This window comes from Peromyscus californicus, unplaced genomic scaffold, assembly GCF_007827085.1.
Source record: "Peromyscus californicus insignis strain IS unplaced genomic scaffold, ASM782708v3 Scaffold_5__1_contigs__length_169319896, whole genome shotgun sequence".
NCBI classification, from domain to species: Eukaryota; Metazoa; Chordata; class Mammalia; order Rodentia; family Cricetidae; genus Peromyscus; species Peromyscus californicus.
Window position 1 is genome coordinate 112,951,998 of NW_026294573.1, and position 25,730 is coordinate 112,977,727.

General features: G+C 38.8%; 1 protein-coding gene across 6 annotated transcripts in view; it reads right to left on the reverse strand.

The window, feature by feature from the left end:
• The window catches only part of Rngtt (RNA guanylyltransferase and 5'-phosphatase), a 217,531-nt gene that overhangs the window by 38,735 nt on the left and 153,066 nt on the right, over positions 1-25,730 (reverse strand). For 5 of the 6 annotated variants that reach the window (XM_052716753.1, XM_052716748.1, XM_052716749.1 and 2 more), the window contains exon 14: positions 24,879-24,945. The exons of the other annotated variant lie outside the window; for it this stretch is intronic. In XM_052716753.1, the coding sequence (XP_052572713.1) occupies positions 24,879-24,945 (67 nt within the window). The remainder of the gene's footprint in view (positions 1-24,878; positions 24,946-25,730) is intronic. 6 annotated transcript variants of the gene reach the window in all.

The window sequence follows — 25,730 nt, forward strand, 5'->3', positions numbered from 1 at the left end:
GCTTTGCTTTTGGGGGTGGTTTGAATGAGACTGGTCCTCATAGGCCAATATATTTGAATGCTTGGTCCCCAGGTGTAGGATTAGGAGGTGTGGCATTGTTGGAGAAGGTGTGTCACTGGGAATGGGCCTTGAGTTTTCAAAAGCCCAAGCCAGGCCCAGCCTGTGTCTGTGTCTGTGTCTGTGTCTGTCTCTCTCTCAGCTTCCTGCTTGTGGACCAAATGTAAGCTCTCAGCTGTTGCTCCAGCGTCCTGCCTGCCTGCCTGCCGCCATGCTTCATCACATGTTGGTTATATACTCTCTCTGAATCTATAAGCAAGGCCCCAATTAAATACTTTCTTTTATAAGTTGCCTTGATCATGCTATCTCTTCACAGCAATAGCAAAGTAACTAAGACAGCAGTTTTGGTTTAACAAAAACAAACCAGAAAGGATCTTAAATGCATTTATTAAAAAAAAAAAATACATTTTAGGGGTTGGCAAGATTGCTCAGTGGAGCCTGACAAATTATAAAGTATAATTCATAAATTAAACATATAAAGTGATCAGCAATAATAATGACAAGATAATCATAACAGTATGATATATTATTTGAAAGTTATTCTGGAACATTTTATTTAGGATCTTCAGACTGCAGAGTTCCATCCCTGGAACCCACATGGTAGGAGAGATCCAACTCCTGAAATTATCCTCCAACCTCTACACATGGGTCCATATCCTCCTTCCTCAATACATAAAAAAATAAAAAAATAAAAATAAAAAAAGAAAGAAAGGAAGAAAAGAAAAAAAAGCTCCCACTTCAAAAAATAGTATACATATAGGTATTTTGCCTCCCTGTTGATGTAGGCAGAAGATGTTGAATCTCCTGGAACTAAAGTTACAGATGTTTGTGAGCCTCTATGTGAGTATTAGGAGTCAAACTCAATCCTTATGAAAGAGGAGCCAGTGCTCTTAACCACTGAGCCATCTCTCTAGCATTCAAAACCCCACATTTTAACTAAAATGAAAACACAAACAAAAAATAATTTTAAGTCAAAAATGAGAAGCTCAAATTTCACACCCAATTCTAAATAACTTCCAGCATGCAATTGAAAGGAAAATTTGATAGTCTCTTTCTGGTCTTGTACAATTATTAAGACACTCTGAGAAAAATAATATAAAGAACTCTGGAATTTAGATTAAATTAGATTAAAATCTGGAAATAAAAAAAGTGTACACTGTACACCACACCTCAGAAGTCTTTTATTAGTCCACGTTTGTTACAACCTTTTGTCTGTCTTTTATCCGACTGCTTGTTATGGTGATGGTTTTAAGACAGGATCTCATATAGCCCAGGCTGGCCTTGAACTCCTTACCTTCTTGCCTCCACTCCCTGGGTGCTGGGATTACAGGCCTGCACTGTCATACCTAGATATTATCCTTTTAAAAGTGTGCAATCTGGAATACAGTAAATAACCTCTATAACATTTGGTAAAATATTAGGGACATTTAACTCTTATTGTGTGCTTTCCTAATATTTCCTGAATTATTCTGCACTCAATTTGTGTAGGAAAATATGATTATACATAACAGAAGAATTTCCTTGATTTCCATTTTAAACAGTAAGAAAATAAGGCTTAACAACAGAAACAGCAGTACTCATGTGGTTTACTCATACTTCCTCAACATATAATTTGGTGTAAAACTACTAGTGGTGGTAAGTGAAGGCAAGTAACAGAGTATTCATTTCTTTTCATTGTATTGTCAATCTGAAGTGGAAAATGCTGGCTATTCAATTAGGTTATTTATGAATTAAAACAGAATACTGAGTTAATGTGCTCCTAAACTGAAGTTCTGTGTCACAGACATCAAAGCCTACACATGGTGTCCTACAAAGCACTACCTTTTTTGAAAAGCTCTAGGGAGCCAGGGTATCCTAAAACAGATATTCAAAAGAACATGCCCTATGATTTAGGTTATTTGCTTTCTTCATTATTCATGCCAGGAGTTCTGTAACAAAAGAAAGGTGCATTTGAAGAGCTTAAAGTAGAAAGAGAAGAAGGCCCCCATCTGGCTTGTAACTGTTTTAGGAATGGCAGGGGCAAAGGAAGCACCATTTTTATACATGACTTTTGTGGGTTTAGCATTTATACTAGGTACTTTATCCACCACTCCATATAATTTGTGTTTTCTATATATTGTTATTCCTATCCTAGAGACAAAATTCCAGGGAATTCCCACTACCAAATTACACCTGGATCCAACATTTGCTTAGTGCTAAACTCTGTCCTATGTGTCAGGGATTAGCTGGCTTTTCAGTTGAAAGATATATCTTTTTTCTTATATTTTAATGGATTCATGAAACTATCTCCATAAAGATTTATAAAAACCAATTAGGAAAATTAATCCCATACCTCGTAAGAGACACACCACAAGCTAGCTACCTCTCTCACAAGTGAATCTAAGCTAAAAAGCCAACACAAACTAAAAAGTTATGTGTAAGATATACATTGTCACTAACCTACCAAATTTTTCTGTTGGTTAGACAGTGGAAACAATCTTCTCACAGGATATCTGTTGTAGTTACCACAAGCTCACTGCTTTTAGAAATGACTGACATATGCATGTCGTTTTAGGATTCAGTTTTATCAAAAGCTGGAAAATTAATTCACACCTCTTTCCATGTAATCCTTGTGTTTTAGAGATCAAACAAAAGTCACTGCAAAGATTCACTGCCATGTAATTTCTAGTCTACTCTCAACTCAGAAATCCATTCATCTACTTTTGGGAGAAGATCTAGAAGATCCAAGACAGGTTTGTTATGTTAAATTCTAACAATTGTAAAGCAAATACTTAGCAAAAAGAATAGTTCTAAGTTTTAAAGTTCAGACAAAAACCAGAACTCAAATCATAATCATAAGTGTACTGATTTTTAGGCACAGAAACGAAAGAGTCCAGCAAGTAAACTATTCACTTATTTCCTTTGTCTGTGAATCATCTTTGTAACAAATCTTGGCTGAACATATTAATAATGGCTATTATAATATATTATATAATATTTTGTTTTATCAATTACAAGTGTTAGCTGATCTCTCATCAGTTAAACAGAGGTACTTCCCATCCTTATAGGTATTTTAAATACACATGTTCAAAAGCTACACCATGCAATTTTCCACACAGCACCTGTTTTCTTCTAAGAGAGAAACAGAAGCAATGGTGTGGAAAACTTCAATTTATAAAACATGTAGCCTTCTGTGAGCATAAGATGGTATTACCAAAAGTGAATTATGCTATTTTTTGCTACTGCTAGTAAGACAAACAAAAATTTAAATGTTTACCAATTTTCATTAATGGTGTCAAAGATGCCTCCTTACCACAAGAAAACATTAGGAGCAGACATTTAGTGAAATCTACAAATGGGCACCCATGAAAGAAGAGGTAGTATCTCTTTTCTTCACTGACATGGGATTCCTTTATCATATGAGAGGCTGTTAAACAGTCTCAAGTGACTTTGAAGCTGTTTAAAATAAAAAACCCTATGAAGTTTAGGATTTCAAGACTATTAACCAATAATCCATAGTCAGAATACCTATGACTCAAATCCACACATTCATTTCCAACACAGAAAACTTAGTAGTGGCTAGAGATATACACTCTTTTAAAAAATAATTAAAAAATTCAGATTTCACAGTAGTATATAAAGTGCTTGCCAAGTGGTGGCACAGTAATCAACCACTCCTGGAAAAAAAGCACTGCTCCTGCCCAGAGCCTGGCCCCTGCTCTCGTGTGCTGCTTTCCTTTTTAGCTATCTCAGTTTGTATCTTAAATTGCATGACTATATTTCACTTTTGTTTTTCATCCTTGAGTCCCCACTACCTTAGCTTCACTTCTGTTGCTGTGATAAACATTTAACTAATAATTATCAATTTTTACAGTCTATCATTCTGGAAAACTCAAACATCACCTTCAAAGTAAAAAGCCAAACACTGAATTCAGGTCTGCTCTTGCTTGCATTCAGACCACTCTCTCCATTCTCATACAGTTCAGCAGCACTGTCCATAGTGGTGCTGTCCATAGTGGGCTGGGTCTTCCCACATCAGTGAACTGAAGACAATCCCCTAAAGACACGCCCACAGGCCAAACAAAGGTGACAACCCTCACTAAGACTCTTCCCAGGTGAAATCTCGGTTGTGTCAAGTGGACAACTAAAGCTAACTATCATGCCCATAATACTCTAAAACATGTTTAGGGCTCCATGGGCATTTAGATAAGTACCAAAAAAAGCACTTAGGGTATAGTTCAATTATAGTTAGAGAATCTCACCTAGCATGTGAAAGGGTCGGGGTTCAATCCCTAGCAAAGCAAAAATAAAAAAGATGGACACTCACAGGCAAGAATGACTGACGGCAATAAAGGTCATGAACACCATACCCAATCATGGCCAGACTCTGTTCTGAGAGTTTCATAGGTATTAACACATTGACTACTGCTATGGTTGGGGGTCACAACAGCATAAGAACTGGATTAAAGGGTCGCAGCATTAGGAAGGCTGAGAACCACTGGTCTAGGTTGTGAACTACTAAAATGAAAATCTAAAAGTGCCCCAGTTATAAAAACTGATGACGCCATTCTTTAAGAGATTCCTCTGGACAGTATGCGATGTTTGGGTTGTTTTCACAACAAACTCTATACTGCTTCTGTGAGTATTTGGAATTGACTTCCGTCAGAGTTTTGCCTAGCATGTGTAACTCAGTAAAAAGCCCCATAGCTTACATCCAATTGACTGTCTTTTCTTCAAGGCAGCCAGAGTGAAGCTGTAATACCATGCACCTCATGATTATTTGCCACAGTACTCAGACAGCAGCAGTAAGTTCTGCAGTGAAGAAGCAAGCAAACTACTTCCACCTCCTTAATAAGGAGTGTGCATTATAAGCCACATACACTGCTCCTGCTAAAAGGGCAAGGTAAATTCAAGCAAGTAACTGACAAGCAGAGTAGAACTGATGGAGTTATTCTGCTGAGGAAACTTGAAGACACACAGGTACAAGTAGGAAAGAGAAATGTTTTAAGTCTCAAGACTGTTTTATAACAATTGGCATTGCTCTGAGTAGCAGTGACATTAGCATCTGCCTTACTGAAGAAACATACTTTTAAATTAGAGACAGCAAGGTCACTGAAAAAAACACTCAAATCAAAAATATTCTTTTAGGGCATAACTGCTAATGATATCTGTCATGCCAACAGTCATAGATTTACAGCCAGTAAGTAGCACTATAGTAAATTATTAAGGATTACAAATGTATTACATGTAATTGACAGACATGAAAAGCACATCTGTAGGTACTTTAAACATGACAACATATGGCCACAACGGTGGGGCTGCTTTCAGAAAAAAACACAGGGTAGTTGTTGAGATGGCTCAGTGATTAAGAGCATTGACTGTTCTTGCAGAGGACCTGGGTTCAATTCCCAGCACCCACACAGTGGCTCACAACTACCTCCCTGTAACTCTAGTTCCAGGGGGTCTGATACTTTCTTCTGTCCTCCACAAGCACTGCAAGCATGTGATGCATGCAAAGCACTTATATAAACAAAATAAAAATAAGTAAAAAATTTTAAAAAGAAATTTAATGTCTGTGAATCAAAGTACCAAATACTTCTACAGAGAGATATAGAGATACTTTAAGGCTCCTTGGTCAAATACTGGGGTGAGAGCTTGCACACGTACATATCAAGTCACTGGTTTATAAACATTAGGACTTCTTGGAATACTGGCAGGGAAAAAATATTGAAGTAGCAAGAAAAGAACTGCCAGAATTTGACCCTAAAAAAATGACAGCTGGTGTTAAATCTGCAACAATAAAGGCCCTTTTTCTAGGCAGTAACTGGCTTCAGAGCACTGAAGTTGCTTTATTAAAGCACAGAGCAACAGCTGGAAATGATACTACAAATGAGACATATAAATTATAGCAGACACTGCTTAAAAATGAAATTTCTGATATATAACGAAAATTAATATAAATGCTTACTTTAAAAAGCTATGCAGAAAGGCTGGGTAGATGGCACAGTAGGTAAATACTTGCCATGTAAGTGTGAATCCACATAGAAGCCAGGTGGGTGTAGGGCCTGTAATCCCAGTGCACAGGAGGTAGATACAAGGAATTTCCAGAACAAACTGGCTAGCCAGACCAGTTGAATTAGTAAGCTCTTGGTTCAGTGAGAGACTGCCTAATAAAGTGAAAAGTGAATGAAAGACACCTGATTGCCAATCTTGGACCTGCAGACACATACATGTATCCCTACACACACATGTGCTCATACGTTCAGACATGCACATACACAAGCACACAAACCATTCACATACATAAGCAAAAGTAAAATAAAATAAAAACTAAAAAAGATATAAAAATAAAGGTACATAGAAAATACTTCCATGAGGGGCTAGAGAGATGACTCAGTGGTTAAAAGAGTGCTTGCTGCTCATGCAGAGGACCTGAGTTCAGTTTCCAGCACCCACAACTGCCTGCAACTTCAACTCCAGGAGATCCAATGACTTCTTCTAGCCTCTGTGGGCATATGCACATATTTGGATTACAAACACACAGACATAAGCAAGCAAAACAACAACAACAAAATATCTATCTTTTATTGATCATGGGCAAGTTACTTTATTTCTTTGGGCCTCAGTTTTTTCATTCATGTGTCAGCAAAACTAATATTTACTTTATAAAGCTGCTATAAATATTAGAAGGAATAATGTATTTTGACCACATGACATAAATAAAATTACTTCTAATGCCTCTGTATATTTGGTTTTCTTCCACAGGTAGTACAATTAGAATCATACAGTTATTTTGATGTCAGAGCTATGTTTCTAAAACTTAACTTTAATTTCAAAACAAACACCTAATTTTAAGAATGATATCCAAGATTATTTTTCTAAAAGGAATATATATATATATATTGTTCTACTGGGTAGAAACCATCAGAGTTCAAGTTTCTGTTTCCAGATAACAGATAGAAACGTGCCAAGGAACTGAAGTGATGACTTGGCACAGGCTACACAAGTGCTCGACCAACAGGCTACATCTCCAGCTGCCAAAGAGACTGACTTGTGTTTTGTTTTATACAGTCTCAGAATGTAGCCAAGGCTAGCCTTAAACATATGACCATTTTGTTTCTACCTCTCGGAAGTTGAGATTACAGGGCTCTGATACCACAGACAGCTGATAACATTATAAAAGATCCTTTTTAAAAGTTGTATTATGTTTTTATTTATTCTGTGTACATGTGTGTTTTGTTGTGTGGGTGCTTATGCCACAGTGCATACATGGAGATCACAGAAGAGACTGCAGGAGTCGGTTCTCTCTTGATATTACATGCATGCTGGGGACTGAAATAAGGTGACCAGGCCTGGTGGCAAACACTTTTATCTACTGAGCTACCTTCCTAGCTTCATGTTATTTCACTGCTTCCCCTCCGCATCTAGTACTGGGAATTGAACCCAGAGTTCAAGCATCTTCTGCAAGTCTTTACACTCAAATATTAGTTTTAAAAATAACTTCCTGAAGAAGCTGTGAGAGTAATCATAATGGAAAATTGGACCATTACTAGGAAAAGTGTGATGAATCTTGCCTTCCCCTCACTATAGGCCAGGCTGATGAAGCTTCTACCTCAGTCTCCAAAGTGATGGGATTACAGGGATATATTTGTGGCATTTTGAATGAGAAATGCCTCACTACAAGCTGACTCTGTTGCCTGCTTTTAGGACCCTTTCCTCCTTCTGGGTTGCCTCATTCAGCCTTAATAGAAGAGGAGGTGCCTAGTCTCACCACAACTTGATATACCATGGCTGACTGATATCTATGGGAGGCTTGCGCTTTTCTGAAGAGAAACGGAGGAGACAGAGTAGATTTGGGGGGTGGGGGTAGGAAGGGGAATAGGACTGGGAGGAGAGGAGAGAGGGGAAACTGAGGTTGGGTGTAAAAACAAAAAAATAAATACAACAACAACAACCAAGACACAGTTGTCCTGTAGAAATATTTTTTTTAAATAGGCTACATTGCAGAAAAAAAAGGGAAAATCTTTTAAAAAATTCTTACTTTTCAAAACATAAAACAAAACTAACTTAAATACCAGCTATGGAAAGGCAGACTCTTCCACACCTTGAACTGTCAGAATTAAGACAGACTTGGGCATTCAGAAGGATCTCCCTACTGCATTCACTTCCTGTTACAAATAGTTCAGTATGAACAGGGGCAGAGTAGAACTGAGAGACACACTAACTAGACGATTTCTGCATCAGCTCTACTTCTCTGTTTCAGGTAATGTGAGAAAAATATAAAATTATTTACCACAGTGACGACTTTAGGAATCCAGGACTCTTTATTTACTGCCCATAGGCACAGCCATTTATTCTCCATTTCTTTAGCCTGGACTAAAACAAACTATATGAAATAATGACTTGAGTCTCTAAGAAGGGATCCATTTTTTACCTAAATGTGTTTGTTTCCTAAACAAATATTTACGGATTTTTCTCCACTAGTTTCAACTAGTAGGGAAATTTTTAAGCGAGGAGTAAGTGTAAAAGTAGGCTAGAAACTATCTCTGTGGAACGGGAGATATGGCTCAGCAATTAAGAGCACCTGTACTCTTGCAGAGGCTCTGGGTTTGATTCATAGCACTTATATAGTGACTCACAATCACCTGTAACTCCAGTTTTAGGGGATCTGATGGCCACTTCTAACCTCCATAAGCATCAGGCACACATAAAATAAATATACATACTTACAGGCAAAACACTCCACGTTTTAAAAACAAGCAAACAAACAAAAACAACGAGAAAACCCAAAACAAAACAACTCTTAAGAAGCTACCTCTGTGGAGTGAGATAACAAAAAAGACTACTCCAAGGAGAAAACTAGTAGAACATTAGAAATCACGATGGTGACAGGCACGAAAAGTGTGTGAAAATGAAGGGCAAAAAAGATATAACAAGCAGAAGGATGAAAAACTATCAGTTCAGAACCTGGAGAATAAAGTCAGCAACATGGTTAAGAAAATAAACATGAAATTGAGATTTGGGGTTAAAAAGAAATGGAAATCCTGGAGATGAAATGATGAATGAAACAGACAGACAAACAAAACCACAGTGAAAGAGTACCAATAGACCAGCAAAACAAAAGAGAGCACGTCAAGAATGGGGACAAAGTCGAGGAAATGCTACATTTCAACATCCACAAGGAGAAGGACTCAGAACGCACATCATTACCTCAAAAGACACAGAGAAGCCCTTTAACAAAGCTCAGAGCCCTTCACGGTAAAAGCTCTGAACCAACCAGGAATAGAAGGAACATGCCTCAGCATAGGAAAGGCTACAGTTAGGACAGACCTATAGTCAGCACCATATTCAATGGAGAAGAACTAAACATTTTCTTTGCTATCAGAAAAAGACGAGACTTTCTATTCTTCACTCTTGAAATCTTAGCTAGGGCAATAAAGCAAGAGAATTAAAAAAAAATATAGAGATACAAACAGGAAAGGAGTAAGTCAAATTATCTATTTCACACAATATGATCCCATTGTTAAAGGACTATCAGAAGACTTAGATTTTAAAAGCACTTTCAGCAAAACACCAGAATACAATATTAATATGCAAAAAATCAATAACAAAATCAGTAACTTTTCTATACATCAAATGTACCTGCTAAGAAAAAAATTAGGGAAAAACAATCCTATTCACAATAACTACACACACAAACACACACACACACACACCTTAAATAAGGAAGTGAAATGTTTCAGAGACTGAAGATACTTGAAGATATTCATGGAAAGGCAACATCAATACAGTAAGAATGGTTACATCGCCAAAAAATAAAAAACAAACAAACAAACAAACAAAACCTGTAGATCCAATGTAATCCCCCTCAACATTTAAAGAACCAGAAAAAAAAATACTAAATACCTTACAGAAAAGTTGGGATACAGTTCAGTTGGTGAGTTTAATTTCAAAAAATGGCACAGAAGCAGGCAAGAAAATCAAAAGCTCAAGGCCATCCTCAGCTAGATAGTGAGTATGTCTAAGACTACCCTGCTCTACAAGAGAATCTATCTCAAAAACAAACAACAAAAACTAGCCTCCAGAAAAAGGCCTCTTCATCACAGAGATGACAGCTCCTGAGTACTAACTAATATCCCTGAAGGCCTTCTAGGTGCTGGGGATGCAGTATTAAAGCACTTGGCATATGCAAAGCCCTGGGTTTAATCCAAGCACTAAACCAACAACCTTCTAGGGGAACAAGATGTGGAGGCAGAAGGTAATATGATCGTCTTATGTCTTTACAGGCTCAGGCCAGTGTTTACATCTCAGACTCTAAACACAGCTTAAACTGTAAAAAAGGAGACTCTCCCACAGTCATACTTCTGGATGTGTACTCTCCTTTTCCTAAATGACTACAAACTTTGTTTTTAAATCTGTTTTAAAAGCACCTCAGGGACAGATGTGGTGGCCTTTAATCTCAGCACTCAGGAGGCAAAGGATTATTAGGGTTCAAGGCCATCCTTGGTCAACATAGTGAGTTCCAGACCAGCCTGGACTATGTAATGGCAGAGCTCCTATCTCAAAAAAACAAAACAACAGCAAAAATCCCAGAGTTGGAGAGATGGCTCAACAGTTAGGAATGTGCGCTACTCTTTCGAACGACCTGAATTCAGTTTCTAGAATCTATATCAGATGGCTCACAACCCCCAACTCCAGCTCCAGGGGGGATCCAATGCCTCTAACTCGAAGGGCACTAGCACTCATGCACTTACACACAAACACACACACACATGTAATCTGAAAAAATAAAAATAAATCCTAAAAAGTCATTAAAATTACCTTTGCTTCAAAACATAGCCAAGTAAGTAAAATTTAAAAAAAAAAATGAACAAGAAAATAGCTTACAGATTAAATATACAAAGGACATTTTTGTTCAGTTGCATGTGTTTTAAGCTACATGTTACGAGAGTAAACATTTTTATAAATTTTGGGAGTTGAGACTAGTGACTCACATTTGTTACCCTTGCTTCTTGGCAGTGAAAGCTGGAGGACTGCTGTAAGTCTAAAGTCACTCAGGGCTACATGGGCTCTAGGCTGTCTGAGATGCAAAGCGAGACTCTAGTTCAAAAACAGAAAACAGGGGCTGGAGATTGCTCAGTGGTTAAGAGCATGCACTGTTCTTCCAGATGACTGGAGTTTCGTCCCCAGCACCAACACTGAGTATCTCACAATCACCTGAAACTCCAGCTCCAGGGGGATCCATCCTCTTCTTCAGGTCTCTGAGGGCAGCTATACACACGTGGTAAGAGCCAAACACATACACGAATACAAATTCAAATGTTTTTAAAAATTAGCTAAGTCAGTAAAGTTCTTGCTACACAACCAAAAGTAAGTGAGGAAAATAAAAGTAACTTTTAAAAAGTTTGCAATGTGAAGCCAGGCTGTGGTGGCACACGCCTTTAATCCCAGCACTCGGGGGGCAGAGCCAGGCAGATCTCTGTGAGTTCGAGGCCAGCCTGGTCTCGAGAGAGAGATCCAGGACAGGCACCAAAACTACACAGAGAAACCCTGTCTCGAGAAACCAAAAAGAAAAAGAAAAAAGATAGAAAAAAAATGAAGTTTACAATGTGAAGCTAGAGAGACGGTTCAGTAGGTTAGAGCACTTGCTGCACTTGCAGAGGATTCCCAGCACCTACATGGCGGCTCACAATCATCTGTACTCCAGTTCCAGGGGATCGGACCCCCTTTCTGACTCTGCAGGCAACAGGCATGTATGTGGTATATACACACATACAAGCAAGCAAAACATTCATACATAGAAATTAAAAATTAAATGTTTTTAATGTATAATTCAATCTTGAAGAAGAACAGAATAGCCAAAGTGTACAGTGTTTATAAAGTCTACAGCAGTGCAGTAGCCTAGGCCTTCACATTCACTAGTCACTGTTAGAACCCAGAAAAGCAGGAACCTTGCCTCTGCCTCTGAAACATTTATGAAGGAATTTTCACTGTACCTCATGGGTATGAATACTCCTCAGTGCCTCTGTCATCCATCTATGACATTGGGGCCTGAACACTCCTTGGAGCATTAGTCATGCTGTTTTTCATGGCATTAGTATCTAATAAATCTCTTACCCAAAAGATAATACACTTCAGGATCCCTTTGAGCTGCAAACCCTAAACCTTTCATTCACTGCTCCCCCAAACCAACTTTCAGCTCTGCAAGCTCCAATCACATAAAGTACCCTTTACAGGTATATCAACTTTTATCCTTCTTATTGATGGTGGTGGTGGTGGTGGTGGTGGTGGTGTTGAGTGTGGGGGAGCACACACATGTACCTTGGTGCTCATGTGGAGATCTGAGGACAGCTTTGTGGATTCAGTTCTCTCCTACTTTTATGTGGGTTCCAGGGCTTGAACTCAAGTCATCCGGTTTGTAAGGCAAGCACTTCTGCTTACTGAACCATCTCTCCAGCCCCTACTTTTATCTTTGAAATTGTATTTTGACTGCAGCTTTTAAGAATGTTTAGATATATAAATACTAGCCATTGTTGTTCACAGGAGGAAGGCAAAGTACTATACACCTCTAATCCTAGCACTTAGAAGGATGGAACAGAAGATTTTGAGTTTAAGTCCAGCTTAAGGTATGTGCCAAGTTCAAGCCCAACTTGAGAAACATTACAAGACCACACGCATATGTGTGTGTGTGTGTGTGTGTGTGTGTGTGTGTGTGTGTGTGTGTGTGTGTGAGAGAGAGAGAGAGAGAGAGAAAGGGCCATCAATAACAACAGTATTTCACACAACAAAATCTTAGAGAGAGGGAGGGAGGGAGGGAGGGAGAGGAGGAGGAAGAAGAAGAAAGATCAACTCCTTGACCCTATGTTCCTCTTACCCAAACCCCATCTCAGTATACACCCCTGGCTGGCCACAAACTTGTAATCTTCTTGCCTCAGTTGAAATAACACTATATGTACTACCATACTGACTCAGAATTATCTTATTATTACACAGTGCATGGCTACATTTGTCATGTATTTCTCTAACACCAATTTACCTCTCCACCCATATCTATTATTTCCCTGCATAAAAACCTTTGCTCCTATTCAACTATTACTTACTCCTTGCACCAAATAAAGCTTTTTGTACTTTCGTACACTGCCAAACATCCTCTACCCCAAAAGGAGGAAACAGGGAAAGACCCACAGACATAACCTATCACTTATACAATCAGTAAAAACAATTCTTGCTGCCTTTGAGACTACTTCCCCAACTGCCCCAGTTCAAAGCACTTCCTCAGCTTTTGACATTAACAGCCAGTTCTAAGCATCTGACACATCTCATCTTAAGACTGTACAGTTAATGATTTTATTATGAAAATATCCTTTTCTATTAGATGCTAGGGTCAGGAACAAAAAGATCTTAATAAGTTTTACATGCCATCTCCAACTGCTTGTTTTTGATCATCAGGTAAAGTTTGAGGCCAAGTCACCACAGAACATACATAAAGGTGCAGGAAGAGAGAACTGTAAACATGTTATTATTTAGAAGAAGAAGTTAGAGGAAATAAAAATATAATGGAAGGAGAAAGTCAATAGAAGGACTTCCTATTTGCTAGACTACCGATTTTTAAAGTAAACAAAACCAAACTAATGCAAAGCTGATATACGAAATGTCCAGAAATCCATAAATATGAGATTGATGTTATGCTAGGGTATGTCATGCCGAAAACAGACTATCAAGGAGTAAAGGTTCTGAGCAGATGAGGCAACATGACCTACCATGGGGCACTGCGAACAGGTGTGTGTTGATTGCTGTGGCTGACAGAGATAACTAAGGGAAAGTCTGGGCTCACATGATGTGGATCACATGATGTGGGACTCCAAAGAATGAGTAGAATTCAAATGAACAAATCCGTCTTTACTTATTTCCTCCCAAAGCATAATCTTTGATGCTTTTACTGATTTGATAACTCACTCAAACCAATGAAGACATTTGAAAATTATTGAATTTTACTTAAGATTTCAGCTATTATGGAGAATGGTGACTCCTAAAATACTGGGAAGCTAGATAAAATAGCCTGGTACAACTAACTGGTAACAGTACAGCCCCTTACAAGACAATTTCCATTTCTAATGTAGCTCTATCACACTATACACAGCCACTAAGTACCATGTGATGACCCACATGCCATGTGCATGTTGATTTATTTCATTCATCCTTTTGCCAAGTCATCATCACTAGGGAATAGTAGTGCTTACAGCTTTTATATCATCCTATTACCCCATGCTATGCAACCAACCTACTCATTCTGAAACTTAAAAAACATCTGTTCCTTCTCCCTGTAATTCTGCTATAATTCACTTTGTAGCTAAAACCAGTCCTGAGTCATCAAACTAACTCCAAGACATACTGGTGGAAAAACATTAAAACATTTTAATTTCAACTATACTCATATTCAACTTTAAGCTAAAAAAGTGTAAAACTGTTTCACTGTATCTAGCATAACTGCCATACCTGGTTGAAAAATTCTGCAAATGAGAATAACTCAACACTCAAATACACAGGGTATTTGTTTATACATGTAATTTTTACCAACTAGTTCTCAAAGAAATGAAATGGATTTCTAGACTGTCTCAAATTAATAAAACCTTGCCGGGCGGTGGTGGCGCACGCCTTTAATCCCAGCACTCGGGAGGCAGAGGCAGGCGGATCTTTGTGAGTTCGAGGCCAGCCTGGTCTACAGAGCGAGATCCAGGAAAGGCGCAAAGCTACACAGAGAAACCCTGTCTCGAAAAACCAAAAAAAAAAAAAAAAAAACCTTATGATAGTTTTAACCCAAAACTCTTGGATATTAAAAATAATAAAGGAGTGTTGGAAACAGAAACCTTTAAGAGCCAGTTTATGTTTAGACAATATAGCACTGATGTGGAATCAGGGATGAGTCAGCTAAAACACAGCTGGGACTGGATATAGGGTCTATTCGTCAGCATAAGATGGCTGACACTGGATGTCCAGAGAACTCCAAAGTAAACAGTGATGTACTGTTACGTAACTATTTTTGGCAGAGTGTCACTTTAGTGCAATTCGGTATAAATATGGCCTTGAGGTCAGAGGGCAGAAGCCTCTTTTCTGCTTTTATCAGCCTCCCTGTGTTTGTCTGCAGGCCTGTGTGCCCGTCTGTGCATGTGCCTATGTCCGTCTGTGTGCAGCCTGCACGTGCCAACGAGTGCCTGAGTGCCTGCCTTTCACTGCCTGACAACCAGCCTATATACTGGTGAATACAGCAGGTTTTATTTGCTCTCTGCTCCTCACAGTGTCTTCAATCTCCAGATGTTCTGTGACCCTTCTCCTTTCCTGGCACTGGAGCATGGCAGGAAAAGTCTGGCACTATGAACAGGATATACCTGCAGTACAAAAATACCCAAGAAAGTTGAACTGGATTCCCACATCACTGGGAGAAGAGTGCAACAGCTGATGAGAAAGTAAGCTGGCTGTTTTGATTGTGCCAAAAGCTTGAGATTACTTTGCAAGGGTTATAAGCTAAGAGAGAAACTGAGAGCTGAGTATGTGATTTAGAGCAGGAGCTCACTGAGAGCTTTTATCAAAAGAGAACCAATACATCAGAGCCCAGGGGAACTGAATCTGCAACTCTGAAAGTGGAGGAGATGGAGAAGTTCGCTTCCATTTCCACCCACCCTTCTTGAAGGCAGGGCCTACAGGTTCCAAGACCACCAAATGGAGAACGTTCACTAATGAGCTGTGTGATGGCTGGAGTGCAGCTGGTACGGGCTGATGGTAATGAGCTGCCAGAGACTGTGAGTAAAGGAATCTCCTACATGGACTTAATACAGACAGTCCAAGAGTAAAAATGCCCCCAAATCTCTTTACACACACACTCTCTCTCACACACACACACACACACACACACACACACACACACACACACACACACACACACAGCCAGGCTCTCAGCAGGGCACTTGAGAAGCAGAGTATGTTCTGTGTTAAAACATGGGCCCCAGTGCTCAGAACTGCAGAGTGCTACCCGGCAGGGCTACCACAGGTGGGACCCCCAACACTCTCCAAATGTGAACAAGTATTTTGGACCTCAGCAAGTAGGGATCCATGGCTGAGAATATCCTAGGGGTGGAGCTAACAAGTCCAGTTAGTGAGAGACCCCAAAACACTGGAGATCTCTTTTGTTGAGTTCATTATTCATTGGTTTCTCCATCCTACCGCCAATATACAAAGAGTATTTATTGTTCCTTGTTGATGCTGGAGCTGACTGTACTTTAGTCCATGGGACATGAACTGCATACACAGATGGCTATCATGGTCATACTACCAAGGCCACGCCAGTGACTCTGATCTTAGTCATCAACCACTTGACAGATTGACCATTTGACCCCTCAGCCATATCCAATGTTATGCATCTCCTATAGCTAAATATATTAGAGGGGCACACATTCTTTGAGGGCTGGCAACCCTCCAGGCAACTACCAGAGATTTCAAACTTTGAGTGAGGACTGTGAAGACAGTGGAGAGGGACCACTGTCACTACCTCCTGTAAGGGCTGCCAACTCCAAGAGTCGTGGTTTTCCGTGCAGTATAACAAAACCAACACAAAGTCCTACAATGCCCTCATGGAGTCAATGCAGAAACCAAATAAAATCTGGAAAGTGACTGTAGACCTCACAGTTATGGAAATGGCTTCGAAGATAAAGTGCTTGCCACATAAGCATGATGACTAGGGTGAAAAGATAGTGGCCTCCTGTAATCCCAGCACTTGGAACAGAAGCAGAGGATCCTCAGGGCAAGCTGGCCAGCTAGACGAGATGGAATTGGTGAGCGCCAGGTTCAGCAAGAGAGTCTGCTTCAATAACTAACTGCAGAATGCCTTAAAAAACATCTACATCAACCATGGCTTCCATGTGCACCTGCACACACACTAGCAAGCAATAAAAAAGGAATAAAGACAAAAGGTCCTATACAGAAGAAAAATAAAGAGTAGAGGCACTTATCACCAAGCATGATGGTCTGAGTTCAGACCCTAGGACCCATATGGTAGAAGAAGAGAAGAATTCTAGAAAGTTGTCCGCTGGCTTCTACATGCTTCCTGTGCTACATCATGTGCATATGCATACACACACCCCCACATACACAAAATAAATAAAGCAGTATTTTTAAAAGGAATACTGACTAGGAGAAATACATGATACAGTATAGTTCATTCATTCAAAACATGATGTTCTGGATACAGAAGGGAAAATATTTCTAAACTATATAAGAAGACATCGTAATTAGTTTCCTCAAACACCTCAGAGATTCACAAGTATTCCCAATGTATAAACTCTCAGCTCTTCCTATTAAGCAATAATGAATGTAAACACTCTCAATGATTATTAACTAAGTGGAAGAAGTGAGATTTAGAACACTGAGCTCCTTTATTCTCCATTTATTTCAAATGCAAACAAAGCACAATAATTCCCTACTTCAACCTTTCTGGTAAAAATCACATGCCTTTTGTCAAGTTACAGAAATTATAGGGATTATTTTGGTCTACTATACGAGCAAAACAAAGAAGACATCAAAAACTATAAAATACACTCTATACGATAATAATTCAACATGAAGAGAAATTAATTATTTTAAAGGAGAATACATTGAATCTGGGCATGAGTGGTACACACTTGTAACCCCAACACTTGGGAGGTGGAAGCAAGAGCAGCAGGCATTCAAAGTCAGTCTCAGCTACATAGCTAATTGGAAGTAGGCCTGAGCAATGTAGATTCTGTCATTCATAAATAAATAAATAGTACATACCAAAGTAACACCCTATAAGGGGCAACATAACTGTCCGATATATTAGCTGAATGCCTTTGTGGGATGACTCATCCCTAACAGGCTTGAGGGCCAGCGGGCCCAAACAAGTAAAAAAGAGACTTTCTGAGAGCCAACCTGGGTCTGCCTAATGGCCTTAGCAACAGCAGCTGGAAACATGATCTGGAGATGACCCGGACCAATGAGAGGCAGCCATGTCACACCAGCAGATGCATATTCATCAGAACCCCACCCACCCAGGGTGGGATGGAAGGTATATAAGGCTTGCCTTTTCCTGAATAAACTGAGCTTGTTGTTTCAACATTCTCCCTGAGTCTGTGTGGTTTGACTCTGCGCCTACTTGGCCCCCTCCCCCAAAGGGAACAACAGCACAGGACCCTGCCACATGCCTTATTCCTGTCATGATGATAATGGATTAAACCTTGAAACTGTAATTGAGCACCCTCAATTAAATGCTTTCCTTTATAAAAGTTGTTGTGGTCATGGTGTCACTTCACAGCAATAGAAAATCTAAGACAATTTCCAAGGTTAAATTTGTAATACTTTTTCATATTTTACAGCTCATTATGTTTAGCGTAGTTTATGAATTTTCTGAACAAAAAGTTGTCATTTTTCTACTTACAACAATTAATTCTACAGACAATGAAATTTTTAAGATATGAAGAGAAATGTTTTACCAGAAGTTTAGAAAAACTATTTCATAAGAATAGACTTCTTTGAATATACATGCTCTAGTTTCTGTTACTGTGACACAGCACTGACCAAAAGCAACTTGGGGAAGAATTGGTTTAATTTAGCTTGTAGGTTACGTCTATCACGTGGGGAAACCAAGGCAGAAGCTCAAGGCAGGAAACCACAGGCAGGAACTGAAGCAGAGACCATGGAGAAGTGCTGTTTATTGGCTTGCTCTCCAGCTTATATTGAGTTAACTTTCTTATATAACCCTGACTCACTTGCCTAGGGATGTTACTGCTCACAGCGGGCTGGTCCCTCTTACACGATTAGCAGATGTGACCACAGTACAATATGATTAAGGCAATTCCACTGATGCTCCCTCTACTTCCCAGGTGATTGTTGGTTATGATCTCAATAAAAACTAAGCAAGATAGTATCTCTTTATTCCTAATTTAGAATTTGTTTTTCCTTTTTAAGACAGGGTCTTTCTATGCAACTCTGGCTGTCCTGGAACTTGCTCTGTAGACCAGGATAGCCTTAAACTCACAGAGATCTGCCTGTCTTTGTCTCCCAAGTGCTGGGATTAAAGGCATGCACCACCATGGCAGCCCTATTTTAGAATATTAACATTTCCTCTGACTTACCATATATTTCCTCACTTTCAATGAGTATAGCAATATCAAACTTCTGAAGATGATGAAATATCTATTTTAACACCTCTATTATAATTTGTGGCAATGTACATAATTTGTATTATGCAGACTGAGTTTCTGTGGTTCCTTGTAGAGAAGAAAATAATCAGTGGACGGACTTGTTTTGTTTCCTCCAAGCTATTCACACTGCACATGTTGTGCTATCTACTGGGCATGACACAACAGTACAAGCCTATAATCCAAACAGAGAGGAGACAGAGGCAGAATGACTACATTCAGACACCAGTCTGGGCTATACAGTGTGACCAAGATCTGAGGTTTCAGCTCAGTGGTAGAGCACTGCAAAGCCTGGCCTCCATCCCAGCACCACAGAGACAGACACAGACACACAGACACACACACACACACACACACATAGAGTATAATAAGCCAAATAATTCTCTGTAAAGAATCCAGTTTGAAAGACTGAAAGATAATGGAATTTCTAATTAAGAAAAATTCTAACTTTCCTAATACAAAAACAACTTGAGTACTATTTTTAAAATGTTCTCAATGTAATACACTCATAAAATATACATTTCAAATAAAGCTGCTACTGACATTAATAATAATTTACTGCCACAATCTTGAATTAGAAATTAAAATTAATTTATATAACCACAGAGATGAGCATAACTCAAGATGTAATAAGAGATTAAAAAATATAGCCAAGCACGGTAGCACTGCCTCAGAAGGCGGAGGCAGGCAGATCTGAGTTCGAGACCAGACTGGTCTACACAGTGAATTCCATAAATTCTTTTGGGGGTAGGTCTGTGTTGTTTTTGAGATACTCTCACTATGTAGCCCAGATTCTCCAATCTCAATCTCCAAGGTGAGGAAATTGCAGAAGTCTCTACCAAGTCACTGTGTTCCAATCAGTCATGATAAATTCTTTAAAGATGAAAACCAACAGCAACAGTGTTACTTTCTAAGGACTCTTCAGTAATAATGTTAACAAATACTCATTTCCTTTTGCAACTGGGCTAAATGCTAAGGACACAGACTTGAACAAGATAACTTCTTAACTGATATGATGATGAGAATACTGAGATGGGGGGCGCTGGAAAGATGACTCAACAGTTAAGAACATGCAGAGAACCTAAGTTGAGTTTCTAACACCCACATAATTCTAGCTCCAAGGGATGCCTCTCTAGCTTTTGAGAGCACTGAACTCACACATACAAACTCACACATACACACATACATATACAAATAATTTTTTAAAATAAAACTTAAAAGAATACTGAGATTGACTGGGCAGGGTGACATATGCCTGTTATCAGTGGGAAGTCTAAGAGCTTGAGATCATCCTCAGCAACATAGTGAGCTTGGACTACATGAGAGTACATCTCACAAAAAGGGAAAAACCAAGACTAAACTCTGTGGCTATGGCCTGAACTCTTACTCTATTTTGAGAACAATGCTATCTAAAGCACTTATCCAGGAAAAAAGCAGCATCGTGCACTTTCTAGAACTCTGTTCAACAATTACCATATAATTTGTTCATAACAATGTGTAATTCTGTGTCTATGTGTATGCACATATTCACTCACGTGTGTGGAGGCCATAAGTTGACACCCAGTACCTTCCTCAATTAATCTACCTTATTACTTTAAGACAAGGTCTCTCTCTCTCTCCCTGAGCCTGAAGCTCCAAGGTAGCCCCAGAGATTCCTTTGTCTTCAGTCTGGAATAACAGGCACTAGTACACTCATTTTTGTTTACACAATAATTTTCAGGGACAAACTAGGATTCTCATATTTTCATGGCAAACACTTACCACTTTACTACCTCCCATAGACCATGGCATAAAAATTTTAATATCTACCAAGTAAAAGCTCCCTTATTGCAGGGATCTGAAGAATAATTTAACAGCTATTTGTGGAAGAAAGCCTCAGACCTTCAATGATGAGTCTGTTGTTGTTTGCTCTTTTTCTTACTAATCTTGCTTTCAAAATCTAGACAACTACCTCAATCTTTATTCCTGTAAATCCAAGACAGTGAAAAATGCTTCCTCATTATTAATAGCACTATGGAAAATTTAGCCATTATTCAATGAATATGTCATATAAATCTAAATCTGATTCAATTGCTTTCTCTCAATTTTTCACCCACCTCAACTTCTAATTTTTTCATCAACGGGAGATTTGATCTTTATTTCTTTCTCTATCCTCAAAATACATGAAATCACTTGGAAGACAGAGGAGGTGTAGAAGGCTCCCTTCTGTTCTTTAGAGTTATGTATTCTAAAACAGAAAAATGGCTTTACTTGGTTTTATAGAATATCTTAACTCGATTCTCATTGATATCTTCCTACACTGTTTTCTGCCCTCTACCCAGCAACTACGTATGTTCTTTCATCTTTTCCTTCTCTCCAAGGCCAGTCTAAGGGCTAGCTTCAATTCAGGGGCAAGCAGCTTCCTGAGTGTCACAAATGTGGCATTTTCCTGCTGGAAGCATATGGCAGCATTAGCTGGAGGAGTCTTATCCTCAAGCAGTATTTGTCAAACTGTGAGTCAGTCTCAATAGAGGAAATTCTGAGGGATGAGTCCAGCATCTAAAAATCAAACCAAAAGACAACAAGATGGCTCAGTAGCTAAAAAAGCAATTGCCACCAAGCCCAAGGACCTGAGTTCTATCACCAGAAACCACATCATAGAAGCAAAGAGTCAGCTCCTCAAAACTATCCTCTGACCTCCACATATACCTCCATCACAATAAGCAAATGGATATTTTAAAATAAAAAGCCAAATCAAAAGGAAATAATAATGTGACATAACATCTACTTTGAAAGTTCAGTTTGTTGCAATTGTATAAGCACATTTCTTTCTCTCTCAGACAGGGTCTTATCAAAAATGCATCTCCTATATTCCTAAAGTATGGAAAGCATTTTAGAGATTTAAAATACAAATATATGGGCATTAGTTTATTTAAGTAATAAAAATGTTGACCTAATACATCAAGTAAGAGCCCATGCCAGCCCTGAGACAGGTTTTCATTCTTTTGATCTCAAACTTGTAGCAATTCTCCTGCTTCAGCCTCCCAAGTGGTAGATTATGGCCATAAGCCACCATACTGGCTCCAAGTATCTTAAAAACAATTACTAGCTGGCAAACACATCAAATTATTTCCATTAGTTTAGGGTTTGTTTGTTTTTTTACAATAGAATGATCCAAAATTAATATTTTAACTTTTAAATTTAACTTAGCCTAAAATTAAAACTGACTTGTTAACCATCTCAAAGATGTTTTAAGTAACGACCTCAGTACAAAAAAAAAAAAACTTTAAAGGAAAAATACACTAACTTTTAAAAAGATTTATCGTTACTTTTGTATGCCTCCCACCACCACTCGCCACCACTGCCACATGTCATATGCATGTGACTTCAGGGGTCAGAAAAGGCATTGGATCCCCTGGAACTGGGCAGTCATCAGCTGCCCATCGTATGTGCCAGGAGCCATAGCCAAGTTCTCAGGAAGATCACAAGTGTTCTTAACCTCTGAGCCCTCTCTCCGGTCCCAGATGGTTTTTAGAAAAAAAAAGGAAAGGAAAAAAAATGGAGGCGAGATAAATACTTCTTTTTTACCTGCTGTATATGCACTGGAATGCAGAGAACAACCTAAATTTCCTTGGGTACAAGGAGATTGTTTTTAATGCATGCTTAGAAATTTTGAGTGACTGTGACTAGGGGGAATCTAGTCCCTCAAGAGCCAACTGTAAAAGAACTGCATTAGAGAAGAGTCCTGAGCAATGCTTACGGTTCTTTTTAGACTTGTGCTGAACGGAATTCACATTTAAAACACAGCAGTTTCTTTCTGTAGTTTGATCTGAAAAGTCACACTTAGCCTCAGTGCCTCTCACATCTCCTGGACTGTAAGAACTGGAACAGACGACTATACAAATGTGTTCCACAGTGGCAACCCTGTAGCCTTCAGCCTTTCAGTAACCACCACTCTTGGCTGATTAAAAGCCACATGGACAGACTTTCACCCCATGGGAGTTTATGGATTCTGCCTGCTAAATTTTAAAAATAGCTCAGCATTATGCTGAGCTATTTCTTGAGCCCCAATTGATCGAGTCTTACCTAATATTTCTATGGACAGTTCTAACAAAAGACTGAATGCTTTTCCTTTAAGATTAGGAAGATCACAAGGATGCCTGATCTAACCATTACTGTTTAGCCTGGCATTAAAGACTGCAGTCAGTACAATAAAGAAACTGCAGTGAAATGCACCAGATCAGACAAGATTTTTTCAGTGGATCATAAAATTATGTAAAGAAATCCTATAAAGTCCACAAAAAACACTACCAGAACCAATAATTCAGTGTAATAATACCACAGAATCCAAAGTCAATATATGAAGAATCATCTTTTTACACATTAGCAATGAGCATTCAAAAAACTTTTATAAAACATGAAATACACGCACACACACACACACACACACACACTTATGTACTGTAAAACTATTCAAGACCACCAAATAAGAACATATCACAGTAAGAGATATTAAAGCTGGAATAAATAGAGAGATGCAGTCTTGGTGAACTGAATGTTCCAGTATTATTAAAAATCTAACTACCTCCCTTCCTGTCCTGGAACTAAACCCAGTATTAAACACATGCCAGGCTAATACACTATCATTGAGCCATACCTCCAGCACAATACTGTTAAAAATTTCAATTTTATTCAAATCTATCTATAGATTCAACATAATCCCAAATAGAATCTAAATAAGCACTTTTATATAAATTGATATAATAGTTCTTAAAAATTGCATGAAAATGAAAAGAAACTAGATTAACCAAAGCTACACAGTAAAGAACAAAACTGGAGGACTTATATAATTTGATTTGGGGACTTACTATAAAACTACAATAATCCATACAGTGGTACTAGTGGAAGGAAGGTCAATGGAATAGACACATGTATCTACCCATGAGAAACACAGGATACTCTGCTACCCAGGAGAAAAGAAAGCACACATTCTTACTGAAAAACCATATGCAAATGTTAACAGCAGCGCCTAGCACACATCAGTCCCTGGGTTAAATTCCCAACACTACCTCCAAAAGAAAACAACAGTAGTAATAATAAGCGTAACAATGTAGACGACTCTCAAAATAATCAGCTGAGTGAAAGATGAAAATAAGAGAGGGGGAAGAAATGTATGATTCCATTCACTGAAGTACTAAAGTACATAAATTCCTCTATAATAACAAGTTAGTTTAGTGGTTTCTAGGGGACAAGATGACAAAAATAAGGACAGGGAAAAAAATTTCAAACCATCTGAGTACATTTTTTTTCAAGTATTAGATATATTTCATTATCTTAATACTTTTTTATCAGAGTAAATATGTTAGCATTTATCAAACTGGATGTCTAATGTACAGTATACTGCTATAAACCACACCCAATAAAGAACACACGTCCTGAAAATGTTGTTGAAAGTCAACTCTAGTATGAACAGAGTTTTAAGTATCAGGTCTGGTATTGCTTTATAATTGTTTCAGCAGACATTAGCAAAATCCATGAAACTATTCCTTCATATTCACCAACATCTCTGATGAAGCTGATGATTTTACTAAGTTTTGGGTGAGCTCCAGAAAAGTAAACACCAAAGAAAAATACACAGAAAATGAATAAGCATACCTTGATTTGTGCAAAGGGTCTTTCATAACCTCCAACATAGAGAAGGCCAACATTCTGTGGAAGCAACCTACAGGGTAGGAAAAAATAAAATAAAAAAAAAACCTTATGTATAAAATACTCGCCTTTAATGCAAAGACGCATAATAATAAAAAGTGAGGAGACTGGAGAGACTCAATCAGTAAAGTGCTTGCTGCACAAGCGTCAGGACCTGAGTTTGATTCCCCATCATCCAGCAAAAAAGCCAGGTGTGGTGGCAACAGCCTGTAATCTAGGTACTGGGGAGGTAGAGACAGGCTCACTGACCAACCAGTCTAGCCTAACTGCCAAGTTTTGGGTCAACAAAGAGACAGTCTCAAACAAACACCAAGGTAGATAGCATCTGCAAAACAATACCCAAGGTTGATCTTTGGCCACACACACACACACACACACACACACACACACACACACACACACACACACACACACACACGGGGAGAGAGAGAGAGAGAGAGAGAGAGAGAGAGAGAGAGAGAGAGAGAGAGAGAGAGAGAGAGGCGCAGACTGACAGACCGACCAACCTAACAGATACTAAACATGCAAATATTGTCTTTTGTACAATGAGATAGTAACACCAAATGAATAATTCTATTTTAAAATAAAAAAGGGTAAAATGTTAAGAATGGGGCTCAGGTAGGTAGGGTATTAGCATAGCATATATGAAGCCTGGGTTCAAATTGCAGTACAGCATAAAACTGGGTGTGTTGTCACAGGCCTATAATGCTTGCATTCATGAGATGAAAGCAGGGGGATCCAAAGTGTAAGGTCAGCCTCAGATACACAGAGAGTGCGAGGCTAGTTTGGGCTACCTGC